Raw genomic sequence first — 21,472 nt, 5'->3', positions numbered from 1 at the left:
ATCCATCCCCAAAAACCTCCCTCAAACAGATGTCGTGCCATAACATCATATGGTTTCCACCTTTGCTATTAAGAACAGAGAGTTTCTATTATTAGTCTAGTTCGTGCCATGGTATACATCTCCTCTCTAGTACCTATTTCTGTTGGATCTCTGCCAGTTACAGACCATCATAACTCAAGATGACGGTACGGGTGTAGAAGTTAACTTTAGTCACTGTTGTTGCTGCTGCTTACAAGGGTCATAGATTGCTTAATGTCCAGCCTTGAGGTATACCTGTTGGATGTGATAGCGAGAGACAGAGAAGGGGAATCACTTCACATCCATTGGTAGACGCTGTCTGTATGGTATGTCACTGCTTTGGCTTTCATCCAGACCTTCCATTATGTCGTCAGCAGACCGTGGCAAGAAAGGTCTGAGGCACTCTATTCAATGACTGGGGAAATAGGGCCATTTTGCTTCCTTACTGAAGCCTCAGTGTGACTTAGTAATTCTTGCACTTTGATTGCCTTTCTTCAGCGTGCCGATATTTAGCAGAACCAGGAAACACTCCCTTTGAAAGCATTTATTTGTTGATTTGTCTGAAGAAAACCAATCAAATGTGAAGTAAGTTCTCTCTTCAGGGAAGGTTGAGCTGTGTTGTTGGTGGGATTAGCGGGGAAAAAAAGGTGCAAGTTAAATACTGTCATTTGATTCATTTGATGGTACATATGAATATGACATATGTCACCATGGATTCAAAAGATTCTGGTAATTCTACTTTGTGTACCTGTACCATTTGTTATATCTAGCGTGGTATAGCCCATTCACACTGACTGTCCCAGACAGTGCCAATGCATATGGTACATTTTTAATCACATGAGAAAAGTGCATTACTTTCAATATTAATACATCAGACAGAGTGTGAGCCAAACAAGTAAACACAGGAAGGGATTTTGTCCAAGTGTGGTTTATTTAAGAAAACAGTGTTTATTACATGACTGAACTGCAGTATTTAGCCCTAATTTATCTTTTTACAACTCTAGTACAAGTCTATTCACAGGACCCACATAACAGAAACATACATTTTCATGTGGGCCTTGATTAATTACAAAATTACTTGAGTGTCTCCAAAAATAAAAAATACAGATCGATGACTGAGAGATAAATAGATAAATACACAAAAATCTAATCAAACTCAATCAGCCAATAAATAAATAGAACAATAAATAACATTCAAAACATCTTTGGCCGAACTCAGGCCACTTCATAATCCCCAACAGAGTTGACATTGGTCTTGGTAGATGCCTGGGCCAGTCAGAGCACAGTACTGTGTGCTGACTCAATCAGCTTAACCTATGGGGTTCTAAGGAGCAACACTGGATATGTGGCATGAAATAGCGAGTGAGAGAGAACAATTATATTGAGGCACTTTTAAGGATGTTGTAGGAAATGACAACATTTCCGTTTGTATGTGTATTCCCCAAGAGGAAACAAATTGTAAGACGAAACAACATTCAATTTACTGACAATTGAACGGCTGCTTTGCTCATCATGTCAATCATGTTACCGTATGTTCCCTCGATTTTTACAATTTTGGGACTGAGCATGGTAAAGTACCACATAAAAAAAAAAAAAAGTGAGCTGGAAAGAAGATGAGAACAGATAACATGGGAGGAAAACAATGCTGAAACGCTGTGTGTCGCCAACCAAAAGAACATTGTTACATACTTGCTTTTCGAGTCTGTGAATAACATCAATGTGTGTTCTCTGTGGTTGTTGAGTCCGACTGAGTTTCTGACTGTTCCCCAAATATCCCTGCCAATGTCTTAAAGCGGGGCCCCCAGTCATTGAGGTAATCATAGTCCTCCTCGAGGTCTACTGCAAGGGACTCGATGGAGCTGAGCGACTCGGCCACAGAGCCGTCGCCCTCGTAAGCATACGTGGCCAGGGAGTCATAGGGAGGGGCTGAGTTGTCCACGTCGTGCTCTTTCAGACGCTGGTTGATGAAATCTCGGATGTCGGCACTGTCCTGAGACGCAGCCGGCCTGGGATCTCTCTTCATCTCGGGTTTGACGTCCCTGCGGAACAGGTTCTCTTTGACAACCTTGGGATTGCGGAGCGTCCCCATGTCAAACGCGTGCGTGTCCTCCTCGCCCCCTCCTTCGTCATCATAGTGGATTACATTATCCCGGATGTCCTCTTTGGATGACATAAGGGTTTCCTTTTTCTTCTGCCGTCTCAAGCCCACGTAGAGGACCACAATAACTGGGGGATCAAATTGAGAGAATTACATATCAGATGACAGACTGAGATAACTGTGTGCACTACCTGTGAGGAAAGAGGAGACTTTAGTAATCATGGTGTTGGTGGTCTGAAGCTCAAAAGATATCAATGTATTGAGGAATTTGGTCGACATTTTTGAGAAGTTAGACATTAGTTCTTAGCCGATCCTGGCAGGGATGGCAAGATGTTTGGACAGATATTCATAAAGAGGATGAAGCCTACGACTTTGGCAGTCCCCTGACATTTCTTGTAGCAACACCATCATGTTGCCATTTGTGGTTTTGTGTGAAATGCTTTTACAATTGATTAATAATCAGTAAATCATTTGACTGATTGACCTGAAATTTGGCACAGATGTTCATGTCCTCCTCAGGACGATCTACAAACACTTGGGTCATCCCTCAACATTTCATCAAGAGCCGTTGTCAGGTCAAAAACAGGCGTATTCATCCCATGCTGTGGCTTATGGCGAAAAACCTTCACTACTAATCACATTCTCATAAGCTTCAGGTGTTTAGCGCTAATTAGCGGATGTTAGCATGTTAACACGCTAAACTAAGATGCTGAAAATGTCAGTGTCAATGTCATTTTAAGTATGTTAGCAAGTTGGCATTAGCAATTAGCTCAAAGCACCACTATGTTTATAGGTACAGCCTTACATAGCCAGGCTGAAGACTCTTAGTCCTGTCTACCGGTGTCCTTGAGTGCCAAGAAAGGCGCCTTTAAATAAAATGTATTATTATTATTATTACTGTAGGTTAAATGTTAGAGTAAAGTCAGAGTAAATGGAATCCTGTTGAAGCAATATAGAGCATGCAACCTTGATATGTGCAAAAACAAATTTAGCCCAATTTTCACCTACATGTCTAGACATATTCTGACCTGCAAATCAATACCTACTGGGATTTGAATTGTTATTGTAGCACAGAACAAATAATTGCACTGTCGGCATTACATACTCAGTTAGCATAAGAGCTGTAAACACTGTTGGAGGCAAAAGTGTACCGCTGAGAATACACCCAAAGCGACAGTTTACTGTTTTAGCACGCATCCCTTCAGAGCTTGCGTGAGGTTCTGCATATTTTGGGCACTGTAGTACCACTGTGTGATTTCTAACACGTAATGTTACAATAAATTTCCTTCTCTCCCTTTCTCCTGTCAGTGCAATCTGTCTCCCCCTGTCTATCTTGCTCCGTGTCCCTCTCTCTGTCTGCTTAGTGAAAAATGCAGTAAAATATGTGGTTTTCCTCTGGGTTTTTAATATACAGTTGCATCTAGGAGAAAGAGCAATGACCAGGATAAAACTGAAATCATTCAAATGAAAGAATCCAATGAATATATTCAGACTGAAAAAAAAAAACCTTGAGTAGGTCTCTTACTTTCATCCTTTTTGCATCTCACTTCCTTTCTGCCTTCCTTCATTCCCAAGTGATTTTATCTACCTGTGTATAGTGTGATAGTGTGCCAGCTCCCCCCAGTGGCACCTACACAGACTTCAACAACAGGCAGTTACTATAGGACACACTGGTTGGACACAGCTTGTCACTGGGTGCACCCAATCCGTATCAGTATGGAAGAAACAGCAATGCAGATGAAAGTCTCTGTGCTGGTCTGTTTAATTTACCTCATCATTTCTTCGCACAGGAGAGCTACTACAACTGGGTCATCCTGACAAATCCTACACAGGAACTAAGTGGCTCCATGGAAATGTTCTCACTGTGAGTTCTGATTTTCTCTGCCACTTTCCTGCTCAGGGACAGCATGACAGTTTGGCACCTGCCTCAGCCCTGGGTGTGAGTCAACTCCGAGCTTTGAAGACATTTGAACACACCGATACAGCCTCACAGTACACCGCTACAATCACCTGTGTGCTTTTATGTCCCCTCACATATAAAACAATGGAACTGGAGCTGATATTTCACATATGAATGAAAAAGGATTAATGTTGAAGCACAGTTGCAATTTCATGGATGATTCTCTGTTAGGCCATATAATAGAGATAGAGAGAGAGAGAGAGAAAAGTAAATACAACTCAATTCAAAAGGTCATGGCTAGCCTTGACTTCCACAGTAAAATGGGACCTTCTTTAACAACCGACCGTCCCACATTCACAATTCAGAAAATGATGCCATAAACCCACATTTACTTCCTCCCTGCTATGCAGATGAGTTTGGACATTAATAGCAGGGAATTAAGGAGGGGTTTTACAACTATGACCTTGTGGGAAATGTAAAAGCTGCAGCCTGGGAAGCGACCACGGGGCAGCCAAATTGGATTTAGTTTATAGAGCCAAGCGTCCCTCCTTCCAATCTCAAATGTCTCATTGAATGACCAAAATCATATGGGTTATGTGATTATCTGCAGACTTTCCCGGAGAGATGCCCAGCCAAACTGATGGTCAGCTCAGTCTGTTTGGAATCAGTTTTTGTCAGAAATGGCCGAATGGAAATAGATCTGGTCATTTAGATGTACATTTAGATGCATATTTGTATTTCATGAACTGAGCTCAGGGTCTTGCAATAAATTTTAACTATGACATTTTGAGCTAATCAAAATCTAAAAACTGCACCAGGGAAGACTTAAAATAGATAAACTTTGGACAAAGTGAGGTTGGAATTCAAGGATGGACCTTTGCACAACATTTCAACATTTGATACGGATACATTTTCAACTAAATTTGACAGAAAGGTCAAGCAATAGTCATATCTCAACAAGAAAGAATACACTGAGGTGACAAAGCTCACTGAGATACATAAATTATAGATTAAAAGATATATTTATAGTCTTAAAAATCATACCCAGGTGGAGCAGTGGAAGGTTATTTTGTGCTTTAAGATCATGGCTGTAGCACTAAGGCAATACAAATAACAATTAGGGTTAGAGTTTCCTGTCTCCTTAATGATTATCAGTGACAATGTGCTAAAATGAAGAACGTTTACAAGCCAGGAGACAACAGGTCTCACCTAACAAGATGATGATACATAGAAGTATGGCAATCAGAGCTCCTGTGCTGAGACCCACGGGGAGAAAGATGGCCTCTGCGCTGCAGGTTAACAGGGATCCATCGGATTCGCAGCCACATACACGGATGGTAAGTGTGCCAGTGCTGCTCTTAGGTGGGTAGCCATTATCTTCAATCATCACAGGAAGGAAGTAGATCTCTTGTAAACGGCGTCTAAAGCCACTCCGCTTTGTCACAATCCCGGCTGTGTTATCTAGAAGAAGGGAAACAGAGATTTTTTTTAAAACATATGTAGCCCTAAATTAAAAAAAAAAGATTTGTGTGGAAAAACTTAAAGTACTGCAGCAAGTGCGTATTCCTTGATCTATACAGGTGTTCTGACCAAAGCCACAGAAAATACTCCACCCAGTCCAACCTCATATCAGTCAGACAATCCTCTGAGCTACATTACAAGTCTGTAGGTACAAGAATGAGAAAGATAAACCTTTTCAGTATCTGATAACTCTTTATGTTTGATATGAGATCCTCCGCAAATGTGCCTCTCTGAAAAACTGCAACATATCAAAGACATGGCTTATCGCAGCTCTCGCCATTTTACACCGCTTACTTTAAGAGGCGATGGAGCCTAACCACACCCACTACATTTACTGCCCGAAACACTGTAAGGCGTTTTCCCTCTACCTGCACTGCGAGAACTATTTGGATCTGTTGTTATTTTTTTGTTATCTCTTTGTGCAGGCAGCATCACTCCTGAGAAACAGCAGATTAGCTATGATAGATAATAGATTAAAAAAAAAAAAAAAAACAACACACAAAGGGAACAACTTGGGAAGACAGCCGGAGGTGTGAGGATGGCGAGTGGAATAGAGGTCGACAATGTATACGAGAGAGAGGGAACATGTCATGTTGGACCTGCCTGGTTCTGTCTGCTACAGCTAGACTGTCTGACCCCTGTCAAGCTAGGTTTGTTCTACTGACAAAGCCTGGCACATTTTCTTGACAGGAGGTCAGGCATTTTAGCACACCTTGCATGTTGTGCACAACAGCGATTGTGTTTCTGCTCCCTCTCTCTCTCTCTTGCTGAACCTGTTCGCGGTGCCCATGGTGTTTTTATTTCCTGTCCCTGCCTATCAGATCTCACTCTGTATCTGGAGAGTGTGCTCGCAGGGCCCCTGGCAGTCAGGAAACTGCAAGACAGTGTGTCCAAAAGGTAAAACTGGATCAGAGGTTCGGACCGGGGCTTGTCAAGGATGGTGAATGCATTCGTTTTCCCTGGCCTCATCCTGCCATGTCCCACTTTTCATTACCGTCTTTCTGGTTAGACTTCAAAGGGCTTGGCCAGTGCTCTCTGCAGAGTGTCATATATGCCCTTATGATAAGACAACGTCTGACTGCATGTGTTGAAGTTATTTTTAGAGCTGAAACATGCCACTCTTATTGCTTAGAGCAGAAAACTTTTCACCTAGTTAATAATAATTACTCCTGAGCTTGTTGTGGCTTAAGTAGTTTAGCGGAGGAAGCTGCGTAAACTGTCACAAGGTGATATCTTCAGGCTCTACACTGTATCACACTGCACTGACTCACCATGGCACCAAACACAGCTGTTGTCCCACCATAAGGACACTTACTTCCAAAGTCCCGGATGGTGAAATTCTTGTTGTTTTTCATATCTTCCTTTGGTGATTTAAAGGAGAACTGTTGTCCAGAAGTCGAGAGATCCTGGTCTTTTGCACTGAAGGTTTGAATCACCTGTTAAAAATAAAGTTATCATTAGCATTTACTTGTCGTTTTATGTTGTAGTTCTGTCTCTCTCCTCTTTGCATGGAGTATACCGTAAGCCTTTCCTCTGCATCCACTGATTTGCACAGTTGGAAGGTTTTGTTTTGAGTAGTCTTTTCAATGTCAAATAAAAATTCCTACAGGTCAATTTGTTCTGTCAGAAATTGTGAAATTATTCAACTAGTCCTGAACTGACTTTATGTCAGACCTGTCAGTGCTGGAACAAGGCAATGGATTGTTCCCTCTGTAGTTTTGGATACAGTCACTGAACACTTGATTGATAACTTGTTGAAATTTCTAGATTACCTCAACACATAGTGTGATGGATTAAGTTCATTCAAAACTGCTGGAGCTTGTTCAAGGGTCATCGACAGTTGTTTTATATTGAACTTATTTTACAGTACATCTGCTGTAACCATAGAGAAACCCACAATAGCAGAAGAAAAAAGACAGTTTGATCAATCCAACACCTACTTCAAACAAACTCCATCATTTATGTCTGAAAATGTGCAACAGGGTTTGCTGAAACAAGTCCTCGCCAAACGAGCATTAACCTCCACCCTGCTAGACACAGACTGCTGATTCAGCCACATCTGTGTCAGACTGCTGACTTCTTTTCCCCAAAATGTCTCGGAGCATTTTTTGTTTTTGTTTTTTTAGCTGGTTGTCCTGCCAGCCCAGCTGTGCCACCAGTCTGCTCTCCCCTGCTCACTGTGCTTGACCTGCTGGACACCTGATGCCCTCGGCCCAGGATCCCCCACACGCAGGAGCAACTAATCAGCCCTCCTGCCCTGTTACATCCACCTCACTGTGCTGCTCTCCCTCTCTTTCACCTCTCATTATTTGAATAAAATCCTGACACCAGGTGTTTTGTTGTGTTCCCCACAGCAGATGTACACTTCACACTCTTGATTTTCTGTGACCAAATTATCTCTGTGATGAATAAATCTAAAGCTGCAACCAACAATTACACTTGCATTTCATCCATCGACCTTCTTTTTTTTTTTTTTAAAGCGAATTAGTCATGTTAGATGTAATGGCTGATGCCCATCAAACATTACCGCAACCCAACGTGACATCTAAAAATAGTATATTTTGCAAGTGCAAGAGCAATTAAGTTGCATCCCACAAAACTGCTGTGTTACAGGTTCCAGGTCCAAATGTCCAACATCTTACTCAACAAATGACTGAATCATTTTTTTTTATTGATTTTGCAAATATTTTTAAAAAGCCGTTTCAAAGGCAAGAATAAATACGGAACTGAATGAATATCAAATGTTGGTATATGACACTGGCTCGTTAACTTCAGTACTAAAATAACACCATTTGTTGAATTTTCTAATTGCAATATTAGTTGGAATCCATCAACTACAAATGCTCTTTTTCTCTTTTCAAAGTGCCTCCCACCTCCTCTCAATCACAAGGAGAGCTGCGCCTGCTGCTACTGCTTATTATTTAGTGCTTTTGTATATGTGAAATGGCTTTAAGTGTACTCTGATTTTGCACTCGGCTGCATTTAAGTTCAGTGAGATAAGAGTGGCAGCTAAATGGTGCAAATGTAAATGTAATTATTCCGGCATAACAAAGTGATTGAGGTGGTTAGCATTCCACTGTGTTATTATGTTTTTTTAAAAAGCAAAGGAAATAAATTAAAGAGCGGGGAACATATTATAGCACTGGTTGTCCTCAGTATATCTAATTCGTAGCGCTCCACAGTAGTAAATGCTTGTTGTACGTTTCCTTTGTTGCTGCGTTTTCTCATTTCACACTTGACCAGTTGACCGGTCGGGCCTCTGAGTACAGTAAATAATAAAAAAAAGGAAATATTCCACTGTATTTCTTTGCCACAGCACTGACCTTTTTTTTCATTTGCAAATCTCACTTATGCCTTATGTCCTCTTCCTGCTCTTCCCACACATTCAAATGAAAATAGTCGGTTCCCTCTCTTGCTTGGCGATGTCCTGGATAGAGATTATTTGCCATGGGAGGTTGTGCCACAGCGTGAGACACTCCAAAACAAGTGGGTTGTATGCTTTTTGAGCAGTTTGGAGTACAGATAATCATCAAGGGAGAAATGTGATGGATTTTTACAAGTGAAGATCTGCAATTCTTTATCATCCACCAGCTGTGCGCAACACCTGGTGGAGTCACGCTGTGGGAACACTGGAGGAAGGAGTGTATTCTGCACTGGAGGGCAAGGAGAGGAGAGAGGAGCGGGAGAAGAAGCGGAGGGGAAAGAGGAGATAAAAAGAAGGAGATTAGAGCAAGTGAGTAAGAAATAGGATAGAAGATTAGAAGGTGAGAGGAGAGGAGAGACGGTGAGACTTTTAAATACAAGGCGCGTGTTGTATGATGATTGCAGCTGACCTGAATATCTGGCTGCAGTTGTCTAGTCTTGCAATGTTTCTGCTGTTTGCCGTTTTTGACTTTTTGTACTTTTCTTAAAGTACATATTTCTCTATAACTCAATCAGCTGAGTGGATTAAATGTTACAGACCTCATTTGTCTGATGAATTGAATAGCTCAATGGTGAAGTGTTCAGAGCAGAGGTCATGCAATTGAATATAAAGAACTGTTGATCCTGAAGGCCCCTGAAAAACTGGTTTCTAATTCAAGTTTTTCTCTATAACTTCATGATTATATAAAAATACTTTGCTTTGAATAATAATTTATGTCTGATATGGTTCAATTAATTAGTTTTCTTAAAATTGCATCTACTCCTTCTCCTGACTGGAAAATCCAGAGTGTGCAAATGTAAAAATTGTTAATTTCAAAAGTTTAACTAGTGGACAACAAACGTCTCCTACTTCACTGAGAAGTCTCGTAATGTGACAAAACTACATCACGTTTTAAACTCAGACTTAAAGTGAGCACACAGAAACCGACTTCTTCAGCAGATGAATGTAAAAACAGCCTTCTGGTGTAAAACTCCGCACAAACTTCACTCGGCTCAGTGAAGGGCAAACATCCAAATGAAGTGACAATAAGTAAAGCACGTTTTTTGAGACGACGGGGACTTGAAATAGGCTAAAATGAAAGTCAAAGTTCGGAAGAAAACTGTGCCAAAAAAAAACTGTCAGCAGATTTTGGTTCAAATGTTGCTATATCCTGATTGGAAAATTTAAGTATGTGTTGACAGGTTTTTCCACCGCAGCTCTGCACCCATCAAAACAGTGAGAAGAGCACGGACAGATTCAACTAACCCAAACTTGTTGTGCTTATGTAGGACACCATTGTTGCAAGCAGCTGAATGAAAGAAAAATATTATCAGGGCCTTTAAAAAAAAAAAGCTTTTTCTAAGTGTCTGGACTTGACTTTGAAGGCTGAAAACATGGCAAGGAAGACAGCGGTGCCTTCAAACGGAGAACACAGCCGTAGTTTTGATTGTAACGGGTCTGAGGACTGGCAAAACATCCTCAATGTGATGAGGAGTCTACAGCAATTTGATAGACTGCCACAAAGAAGCTGTTCCCTCACAACGCTAACTGCATATAGATGCTAGTTAATGGGTTAATTTACAGGCACAGGTGGTTTAAAATGCAGCCAGGCAAATTCTCCACAGCATCTCAAATATATCATCTGAAACAGTGGCATGTCGTCAGGACCAGCAAGGCAAGCAGCACTTGATCAGTTAAAGCTAAAAATAGACATTAATTAGAATGTGGAAGTGATATGTCTCCTTACACCTTAGAACAGCGGTCTGTCCCATAAAGGATCTAATATGGCCTGTTTGCATTCATCATGTAATTTACTGCCCTCTAGCGGCAGCAGTAGGCTATTGTCTCTGGAAGCTAACTTCACTACCAGCTGTTGCATTTATCATTTTTCCGTCATTTTCATGGGTGTGTCCCGTTGACAAAGTCTTGGGCTTGACAAGAAGAGGGGGGAGCAGCATGTATTTAGATGTTTGCGCATGTGCATTGAGGATAATCCTGGTGACTGGCTATAGCTAGCCACAGACAAGTGTGGTAGCTGCCCTTGACTCAGCTGCCACCGTTCTGAGATCAGTAATGATATTGCACACATTATTATGTATGAAAACTGTACTGGTGCATTAGAAAAACAGTCTTTTCCTAAGCGTTAAGAGGCAGCAGCAGCAAATAAATTAGCACATTACACTGAGATTAATCATCTCAAATTGTTATAAGTGGTCGTAATACTTTTTGGTTATCACACTAATATCTTTTCATTTCTGTTAATCAAGGTGTAGGCTTCTCTGTGCAAGATCTGCAGTTAGTTTGAGAAGTTTGCGACAGCATATTAAGGCAGGAAAATACAGGATTTTGCATTGTCACTGGAGCGTGTCATTATCAATTAATGGGAAATATTTCGAAGATTACCATAAAGGTGAAATTTTACTTCTATACTGGATATCTGAAATGTTTACTGTCAGTTCAACTGAATAATCCCAATACTTCGTCAACCAAGAAGGAGTGCAGAAAGGTGGAGATGTCCAGGCGGAGTGCAGCAAAATGCAGGAGAGAGACAGTCAGTGCAGGAAACACAGGCAGCACAAAATCATGAGATAGAAAGATTTTCTACTGCTAGTGTCATGAAAAGGTGTGTTTTTTTTACTTTGGTCCATTTGCTGGTGTAGTAAACTGTTGAGTCGTACGTCAAGATGGTGATTTGTGGACGGAACAATATGACACAACCAGTTCAAGATTTAGATTCTTACTCTGTGCTGAGGCGTATTCTGCTAAACCCCTTGAAATTAAAGGTTTTATTCAAGTGACCTTGAAAACCCACCCTCTGTTAGGTATCAATGCAAAAGCTAAATGTATATACGGTATTTACTACAGCAATATGGTGCTCCAAAAAGCAGAAAAAAACATCACTACATTTTTATCTCCACACACAAGCAAAATCAGCGTTTATTTCTGCCTGAGTGTAAACAGTGACTCTATGTCAGTGCTTGTATAAATCAACACCTTTCAGATTCAATTTAGCACCTTTAGAGAGATTTCAACAACCACCTTGAAGCCATATCAGCTCTATGGGAAGAAAAAACAACACTCCAATCATCCGTTGGGAACTCACTGAAAAATCAACACGGTTTAACACTCGAAGATTCGCTGTGTGTAATGCCATGAGCGTGTGAGAGGCAGGGCAAAGAGTACATGCTAACATACCTGTCCCATTTTAGCGTTTTCACACACAAAGGTCTCATAAGGACTGGCTAGCTCAGGTGGGAACTCGTTGATGTCCAACACGTGAACGGTGACGGCGACCCGACTGGTCAAGACTGGACTATCTGGAAGAAAAAAAAAACACACACACATCACAAAACTGTTTAAATAAAGCACAAATGTGCAATCAGGACTGGACAGTGCAGAGAAAAACACAGGAGTATTTTTTTTTTTCACAGCACTGACATCATGTGGATATCTAAAGTAACACCACCTTGATGATGAGCCAAAGCAAAAAGGTTTATCCCTGTTGAAGCAGGGTGGCCGAGTGGTTAAAGAGGCAGGGTCATGCACGAGTGTCCGGTCAGTGTCCTTGAGCAGATGCTACACCACCCAGCTGCACGCCCATTATAAGACGCTCCGCTTAAATGCTAACAAAACCTCAAATGTGTGAACATGTTGATGCATAAATTGCCTCGGGACTCTGCTCTGCTGCTTTATGATGCTTTTGATTGATGATGAAAAGGAGAATTAAATAAAAAAACACACAATAAATGCATTACATCCGCTGCCTACAAATAAAGCATGCCTCACATTATGGTATATGGCTCTACAGAGAGGATTCTTTTTTTTTTTTTTACTCAGGTTCTGTTATGGGTTTTAGCCATAAGATGTGCAACCCATATTAATTATAGTGTGAAAGCCCCCTTGAGAAAGACTAACTTGAATCCAGGGTTGTTTGTTACAATGGTCCCTTCACTGCAGGTGCACGGCGCGGAAATGTTCTTTTTGTGTGGAAGCCCAAGTAAGGTAAACTTTATGGATTTGATGTGGGAATAGGCTTTGCTTTTCAGTGGGGGGCTTAGCGTGCACTTGTTTGTGTGGGTGCAAGCGCATGGGTGCGTAGGTGTGCAGGTTTGTGTGTAGGTGGGTGGTTGAGAAGAATGCAGGGGGGATCTGTAGAGTCGTCTCACGGGGATTGGAGACGCAGCCACGGCTCAGTTAGTAACCTGTCTCTGACCTTGATGGAAAAAGCAATCTTCCCACTGAGGTAAAAATGACACTGAGCATGGGATTTGCTGCTTTGCACTGACAAAACTACTAACATTAATGCTCGGCCAGCAAAAATACTGATCTTTTCTGTCATCGAGGTCCTGAATACTTTGGCCTTCAAAAAGTTGCAGCAACTTCAAATCTTGCCTATCAATGAAATCTGTGAAATTTGTTTTTTTTTTTTAAAGTCTTCTGGATACAAGAGTTTATCGTTTCCTCCTCCTCTCATTTCAAAAACTCATCTTCTAAACTGTTGACCGACTCTCAGTACATCATCAGTGATATATCTTTCGGCCCACTAGATGGAGCAATGGTATAGTGATTATATTCAAATCTGACTAGCATCAGCATTTCAGCCCAATAACACATGCTCTGCGTATTTTATTAAATCAGATTCCTGTGTTGCCTGCTTGAGTGGTCAGCCATAAAGTTCCTTGCCTTATATTGCCTTTCTGCTGGATATTACTTTTTTAATGAAGCTCATTTTAATAAAAAACTCCCAATCTTTGCAAGTCATCAACCACAAATCTATAAAGTGTGCTGGAAAACGGAGATAGAAAGATTTCTTGTGGATAACAATCTGTTAAAAGTGAACCGGGGCCAGAATACATAAGCAAACTCACGACACAAATGCTGTGTGAAACGAAACTCAGTTGCTGTAAACAGATAGAAAGTGTGCTTCCTCAATGCCTCCTGCCAAGGTTATTATTGCGCTTAATAGATCTTTCTCTCCCTATGACTCCTAAAAATTTGCCACTGGGCTTAAATGCCAAAAAGCAAACCGTTAATCTAACCCTGGCTCTTATTTAGCCCGCCTTCTGCTGTGTACTGTGTCTCATGAGAGCAGCACACACTGCTCTCATTTTGCTGCATGACTGCAGTGTCTAGCAATGACCGAACAAGTCTCTGTGGCTTTGTGAAGTGAAAAGTCTCCAACTCAGGTGCTGTGCTAATAATTGCAGAGTAAAAGAAGCTTTAGTCAAGGAAAATGTCATCTGACAACTCATATTGTTAGATATTTTATTCCGATAATTGTGAATAAAAGGTGTGGGTGGATACATTTTAAAAAGCAAAAGCAGCAAGGACACAGTAGATGCTGAGACAGGTCAAATACGGAGGTGAGCAATAATTTAGTGTTTATTGAAAACTGCTGTGAACTGCCATCTGAGGCTGCTTGAGACTGTAGAAAACACTTTCTTTGTCTGCCTGACCTCTCTTCATAGAAATAATGAATTATTTTTATGGGCATTAAAAGCCTTTTTTCTCATGGTTTAAAATCCAAATAACGGACAGACAAAATCCCAACGATGATAATAGAGTGCATGGCAGAGGAGCCACAACAGCAATGCAATACTGTGAACACAAAGTTCTGCCAAATCTCACTCAAGGTCAAAAGCAGATTTGAACTTACAAGTTGGGACGGACACCCTGGGGGTGCTTTGTTTATCTCTATGCTTCCTGCCATTATTTTTTAAACAGTTTTTTTTCCTTTTCTGCCATGGGGGAAATTGTCTCTAGACAAACATTGGCCCTTGGAGAGGGGAACCAGAGAGGTCACAGAGGGCTGTTTCAGAGGCTGATGTTGGGGAAAGGTGATAAGAAAGGAGTAAAATGTAGGTGGGCGAGGGCAATATGTGAAGAAATACTGCTCTATTCCTGCGTCAAGTATGATCAGCCTTGTAAAACCATCTCCATCTCCCCCCTCCATCCACACTGCATCCTTTCAGCTTACCTCATCCTTGACACTTATACACAAAAGCCACACAAAGAAGCACACACACACACACACACACGCATAGAAAACAGAATTAGCATGTCACTGCCATGACCTTGAGGGGAAGTGAGTAATATCAGTTTCCAAGGCGACAATGACTCAAGTTTTAACAGCCCATATTTCACAGTCTATCCTAATGAATATACAGCGTGGGTAATTTTGATTGAGCACCAGCCTGCCTCTGGGATAATGACTTTGACGGTTCTTAGCAGATTTGATGACTTGATGACGATGGATTTGCTTATTTATCCGGAAATTTGCTCCACTTCCTTCATAAAAACATAATTAGCTTGATGACATGTCTTAAAGGCACGGCTCCACATTAGCTCGCTCTTCTTCAGTTTGGCTCACAACATGCTGTGACGCGGCTGCATCTGCTTGCTGTAAAACTCTGGATGGTTCACATTTTACTGCAGTGTAAGTAAAAGTTGACTCTGGCAAGAAAAGCTCCCTTCCAATGCCAATGTCATCAAACGTGTAAAAAAAAAAAAAAAAACGGCAGTTAAAAAGGAAAACAGAGTTGAGGTGAGTGTGCTAGAGGAGACAATGTCCTGAAGATACATTCTTCTGGGAGAGCCATCATGGTTTATAGTCACCTATAAACCTTTCCAGCAAAATGGGATTGAGTATTGACTTGAGTAAAAGTGTGTTAAATCCTTCACACAGATTATGGCGGGGGAAGGACAACGACACCTGCATGAATCACAATGTGTTTTGTTGTCATACTTACTAAGTTTGGTGGCCACGACGGAGATATTGTGCTGCGCGATGCTTTCTCTGTCAAGGAGTTCGTTTGTGGAAATCGTCCCCTCCACGGGATCAATGTCAAAGTAGCTGTCCAAGTCGCTCTTCCAGTCAATGGAATACCTGAAAGAAAATGTTTGTTTAATGGCATTCATTTCCCACATAAACCAGAGAATTAAACCACAGTGATTTTCCCTCTGGGCTCATGTATTTGAATTAGGCGTAACATAATGTTGGCATAGCCTTCATTACTCATTCTGAATGGTCATTTCCAGAAAATGTGCTGAGGATTGCATATATATTCCAATCTAGTAATGGGGCACATGCACTATGGCCATGCTGAGCAAACGCTTTTCTTGAGAACACAAATGAACTTGAAGCACTGTTGAAATCATATCAATCTTTTGCGGCCGATGGAGAATCAAAGGTTTAAAATGTTTTTTTTGTTTTTTGTCTGTGAACAGAGGGGAAGACGTCCTCTCTGTGAAATGCATCATCTTTGGTCTTGCCCAGTCGCTCTGAGTGCAATACAAAAGAGATCTGAAAATCAAACGGCATGCCACTGTCAGCGCCATTCATCACAACATGGTGTTTGATCTGAAAAGGCGATTTTTCATTAATAATTTGGTCATCGTCGGTTGAGTTCCCACAGGAGAAAATATGTTGTTGTTTTCGTCTTTTATTCCCCTTCACAAGGAGGTCAGAGGTTGGGGGTTTAGTGCCTTGCTCTTGGGCATTTCCACATGACTGATGCTTAATTTCTCATGGGCTTGAGCCTGGGCCTTTCAAATGAAGAACAGCCTCTCTATGCCATCATTCTGCCATTTTTTTTTTCTCTTTCACATGGCGAGCTATTTGATCTTAAAAGGCTATTTCTCATTAATATTTATCATGCTTGTTTTTTACACTATAGAGCCTCAAACTGGACTTGACTCAGTCATTAAGTGAAAGAGGTCTAGTGTACACTCAAACACCCAAGTTTTTTTTCTGTAATGAGAATGATAATAAAACCACTTCAGTAGAAATATTTTACAAGCTTTCGTTCCATCAGATTTTCTGTTTCAACTCTGATTTGTCCACGTCTTTAACTCGGAGTTGCGTGCAGCCTTGAAGTGAACATGATCGTGTCCAAATAGCTTAGTGTGACTTTCTTTGATAAATATTACAGTCAAACTCCCATCAAGAGTTCAAAAGATCAATGGTTTGCAATCTCACCTCAGGGCAAAACGTTTTTTTTTTTTTTTTGGAGGGGTGTTATTGGAATCAAGCTGCAACTGATGTATATGTTCAGAGTCGGTATGGCCTAGCGGTAAGAGAGACCGCCCCATTACCAGAATATTACAGATTAAATCATGTATGTGAATGTTTTGAAAGTTCCTTGAACGAGACAACAACCCCCCCACCGCCAACACCAGGTCACTCACAACCTCAAGCTAAATGGCAAAACTGTTTCAGGAACTACATTTCTTTATAAATAAATTCCTGTGAGATATGGAACATCAAAAATGTTTTACTTGTAATTGGTTCAATCTCTACATTATCTTTAAAGAGAATAGAGCTAATCAACAGCTGTGAGAAAGAAATTACAGATCTAAAGAGTCTACTTAAGCTCAGCTCAGTACTAAGAGCTGCAGATATGAAAATTAATTACAGTTTTATCTCCCGCCTTGAACTGCAGTGATGTTAATTCAGTCCAGTGAACATTGCACACAATACACAAGGTAATTTAAGAACAGGGGAAGGCATGTATGAGTTTATTTTCCACAGTCATTGATTTTTAGAGTTTAAGCTTTTGCTGCTGTAGTTCCTTTAAAGACCAAGACCATTGTGGCTCTGCTGTGTCTTGTGATTTGTGATATTACCGTTTTAGACTGAGGCCAAAAGTGCAGTCTTTAAAACTCATTCAAACTGTAGGAAGCTCTTTAGAATCGTCCAACAATGCAGTATTCATGATGCCCTTTTGTTTCCCCAGAGATAACTCGGCACTATACTGCTAAATAGCAAAATCATTTGAGTCTAAAAGCATAATTCCCTATGCATGATGGGTCACTGGGTCTATTGTTTTGAGGTGAAGAATGCAAGGCTTCCCTCTGAAGGCACACAAATGAACAATGTCAGCTGTGATATTGATGAATATTTAAAGTGCTGTAGACAAAGTGGAGATCCACAAGAGTGGAGGGCATAAGATTTTTGTTGTACAAATCTCTGCTTTTTCCATTCTTTTGTTTTCCCTGGAATAAAATATTCATAATAAAACAACTCCATGCAACAGGTATTGTTGCCATTTATGTAACGCTTGAGTGATACATCTTCGAAGAACCATTACTACAAAGAAATCTGCCTGAGCAAAAGCAGCTAATAGATCTTAAAAACAAAAGGGTTCTCATACATTTTTAATAATGCACTTCTTTTGTCTTTGTCTATTGTTATCTACCACTCAAGTTTTATATATCAGGGTAGCGTGTGCGTATGTATTTGTGTGGTTGCAGGTGCATGGTAAGACAGAGAGACTGAGAAAGAAAAGGAATGACTTGCCCTGAGTATAATTCAGACAGATCTATAAAACCGAGCAGTGATGTTCAAGCGTCTCACCTAATAATTACCAAGGAGCGACCAGCGATCGATAGTATAGTGCACTGTAAAAGTATTTTGTTAAACGCTTTATTGAAATATGAATTTTGTCTCATCAGGATTCATTAATGAGGTCTATGAAAACAATCACATATAAATCAAAACCTAAGGAATTCACTTTAATCTATAAATTAAATCAGCAGAGATGGCATTAAATATTCAGTTCCTTTGCTTCTGTGGGGCTACACTGATATACCACACTACCGCTTATATTTTTTATCATCTGTCACGTTCCATTTAGATCGTATCTATTTTAATGAACAGTGTAATGTGCAAACATGTTTTATACTGTCCAAACACCAGCTCTTTTTTCCAATCCAAGCCAACATTATTACTCTTAGCATTAACTAGTTGCTTCCTGACAGCTACGTCAGGACATGAGCAATAATAAAAACACTGGGAAAGCTTCCTCTGTGTAAGTTAGTTCATTTTGATTCCCACCAAGAAAGTTGAAAAGCAGAACTCTGAGTAACACATCCACTTCACTGTCCTTTCAATTACGTCACATCACTTTGCCAAGACAGACAACACTACCAGCAAGGTGCACAGTGTTTTGCACTTGTTCTTAAAGAATATAAAATTAGCATTATTTGTGTCAATCATAGATAATAATAGACAGCAATATAATGTAATCTACAAAATAAGTCTTGAAATAACTTTAAAGAACAAACCCAAGTGCATGGAAACAGCTGATGACTCGTTTAAGAAAAGAAATGATCTTTTTCTGAAATCTTATCAGGCTTTAGTGGATGTTAGCCACAGAGGTTAACATGTTGTATACACTAATGGTTCCTAAGCAAAAGGTGAATGAGTTCCTACAGCACTAAACTCCTAAATCATAAGCTACAGGGCAAAATAGCATACAGTATATAAAACATGTACTATCATAGAAACTGAACATGACTTACATCCAGTGTCCAGCTGCAAATACAGTGGTTGAATGAATTTAGAATCTAAGTTTAATATAGTTTTATCAGTCATTATCAAATAAAATCCGATAATATCTTCGCTCTCATGCAGATATTACTCTCATTTTGAGAGAGCAGATATCAGGTGCAGATATGCAAATACGGGAGCCACTAATAATGTTATAATATTCTCTGTTGCGCAACGTCACCAACAACTCCTGACCTGCCAAGAGATGACGCTAGCAGGATTTTACACGACAATGTCAAATGTTCTACATAGATTGATTAGTCCTCGAGCTGATGAGTAAAACTGACAATACTCTCAAGATTAAAGCCGTGATGACATTGATGAATGGAGACTGGAGACATTGACGAATGGATTAGAGTTCTAAAACCTTCAATCACTGGTTGCAGTATCACAGTACTTCTCCCGTTAGCTCCTTTGTCCTCGCAGGAGTAACGAGGGAGATTTGGTTCAATCGTAAAACCCCTCAGGATGAAGATGTGAGCTAAGATCAAGGCCTACTTCATTCACGATAAATTTTTATTCCAAAGTAAGGATGATATGAAAAGGATTTACATAACGCTTCTTTTACCATCACACAGACATGTGGTTTCTTTCTTTATTTGGATTTTGACCTCTATATACTGCACACTATGTCTCCAAAACACCAACACTGCGATCGGAGGCCAGCGTCTTTATCTGAATACTTCAGTACAGAAGTGTGGTTGGTTTATGCATTATTTTAAGTACATTTCTTAAATTTTTTTTACGGAAAATATACAGTAAATGATTAAATGATGTTTTTCTGGGATTTTCATCTTTGGCTTATTTGTGAAAGTCCAGAGTCAAAATTGACTTGGAAAAAAAATCCTCTGAAACTGCAGATGAATCTTAAAAATATTGAAAATGGATGAAATATGTATTTTTTTACCTCCACCAAGGAGGTTATGTTTTCACCTGTGTGTTTATTTGTCAGCAGAATTATCCAAAAAGTACTGAACAGATTTCCACTAAACTTGGTGGAGGGATGGGGCATGGGCCAGGGAAGTAACCATTACTTCAGATCTGGATAATTTACTATGAATTATTATTCTCTGAAGTCTGGTGTATGTTGTTTGACATTGCCCTTGCCTCTTTCAGAGTGCCCTTCTAGTTCAACCAATATCATTACAAATGAACCATTTTTTAAAGCATTCTGATGTCCCATTAAGTCCCTTCAAGTTCCATTAAGGTTGAGAATTTGAACTGTTTACTTAAGACATCGAAACTCGAACTTTAAAAGGAGATATTGTTTTACACTGAATATCATCTTAAAGCTGTATATCACAAGTCAAACTGCATGTCAGACTCTTGCTTATGTGGTTTAACAAGTTTAGCAATTTTTGTATTTCATATCACAAATTAGATCACTTTTCCGACTGTAACAAACCTGATTAAATGCATTTTGATATAACACCATCATGTAACACCATGCACAGACAGTTGTGTGTAAAGCGTGTATTGTTTTAGACAGAAGAGTTGAACTTCACCTGACTGGACTGCTGCTGGCATCTAAATCCTGTGCCGTCACCGCCCCGATGATGGTACCTGCGGGTGTGTCCTCGTACACATCCATCACATACGCGGGCTTATTGAACACTGGGGGCTCATCCACATCCAAAACGTTAATCTTCACTGTTGCTGTGTCTTTAAAGGCCCCAAAGTTCTGAAATCGTGGATCCAGGTGAGCATTGGAGGCATCTACCTTAAAGGTGTACGCCTTCTTGGATTCATAGTCCAGTGGCTACAAAGAAAGAAGAAAGAGAAAAGAGTAGAGTTACAGTTACTTTTACACCGATAGTTTATTTTCAGGTCATAATCATGTCTGGGTGTAGAATGTGTCAGCACTCCTGCTGTAATTTACTTTCTGTGTAGTGTTCATCCTGTACAAGATAAGAGCTCTTGAGGAAATGCTGTAACTGAATATGAGCATCAGTGTTTCAACAGCAGCTCACTTTCAGTTTGTTTTTGTTGTTCTTGTATTTTCAAGGATGAGGATAAGAGCTATCAGATCTCAACATCACCTTTCTCATATCCAACAAATTCCAGCATTCGGCTGATTTTCCGATGTTTATGTTGTCACACAAAACACATTCAAATACCATTGTTCTCACCTGCATGAACAGCAGATACAAGATAGTAAACAAACTTGTGAAAATGCCCTCAGATATGATATTGCAGGTGCTT

The 21,472-nt window shown here is 40.3% G+C and overlaps 1 protein-coding gene across 2 annotated transcripts in view; it reads right to left on the bottom strand.

The window, feature by feature from the left end:
• Positions 1-936: 936 nt before the first annotated feature.
• Positions 937-21,472, bottom strand: part of LOC130161258 (cadherin-12-like) — a 91,276-nt gene continuing 70,740 nt past the window's right edge. For both annotated transcript variants that reach the window (XM_056364423.1, XM_056364424.1), the window contains 6 exons: positions 20,776-21,029; positions 15,690-15,826; positions 12,136-12,257; positions 6,853-6,973; positions 5,226-5,477; positions 937-2,244 (listed from right to left, as the gene is read on the bottom strand). In XM_056364423.1, the coding sequence (XP_056220398.1) occupies positions 1,733-2,244; positions 5,226-5,477; positions 6,853-6,973; positions 12,136-12,257; positions 15,690-15,826; positions 20,776-21,029 (1,398 nt within the window). In that variant the 3' untranslated portion in view covers positions 937-1,732. The remainder of the gene's footprint in view (positions 2,245-5,225; positions 5,478-6,852; positions 6,974-12,135; positions 12,258-15,689; positions 15,827-20,775; positions 21,030-21,472) is intronic.

The sequence above is a fragment of the Seriola aureovittata genome, chromosome 20, assembly GCF_021018895.1.
Source record: "Seriola aureovittata isolate HTS-2021-v1 ecotype China chromosome 20, ASM2101889v1, whole genome shotgun sequence".
Lineage (NCBI taxonomy): Eukaryota > Metazoa > Chordata > Actinopteri > Carangiformes > Carangidae > Seriola > Seriola aureovittata.
Note: the sequence above shows the minus strand (reverse complement) of the source record. Positions and strands in the feature narration are given on the sequence as shown.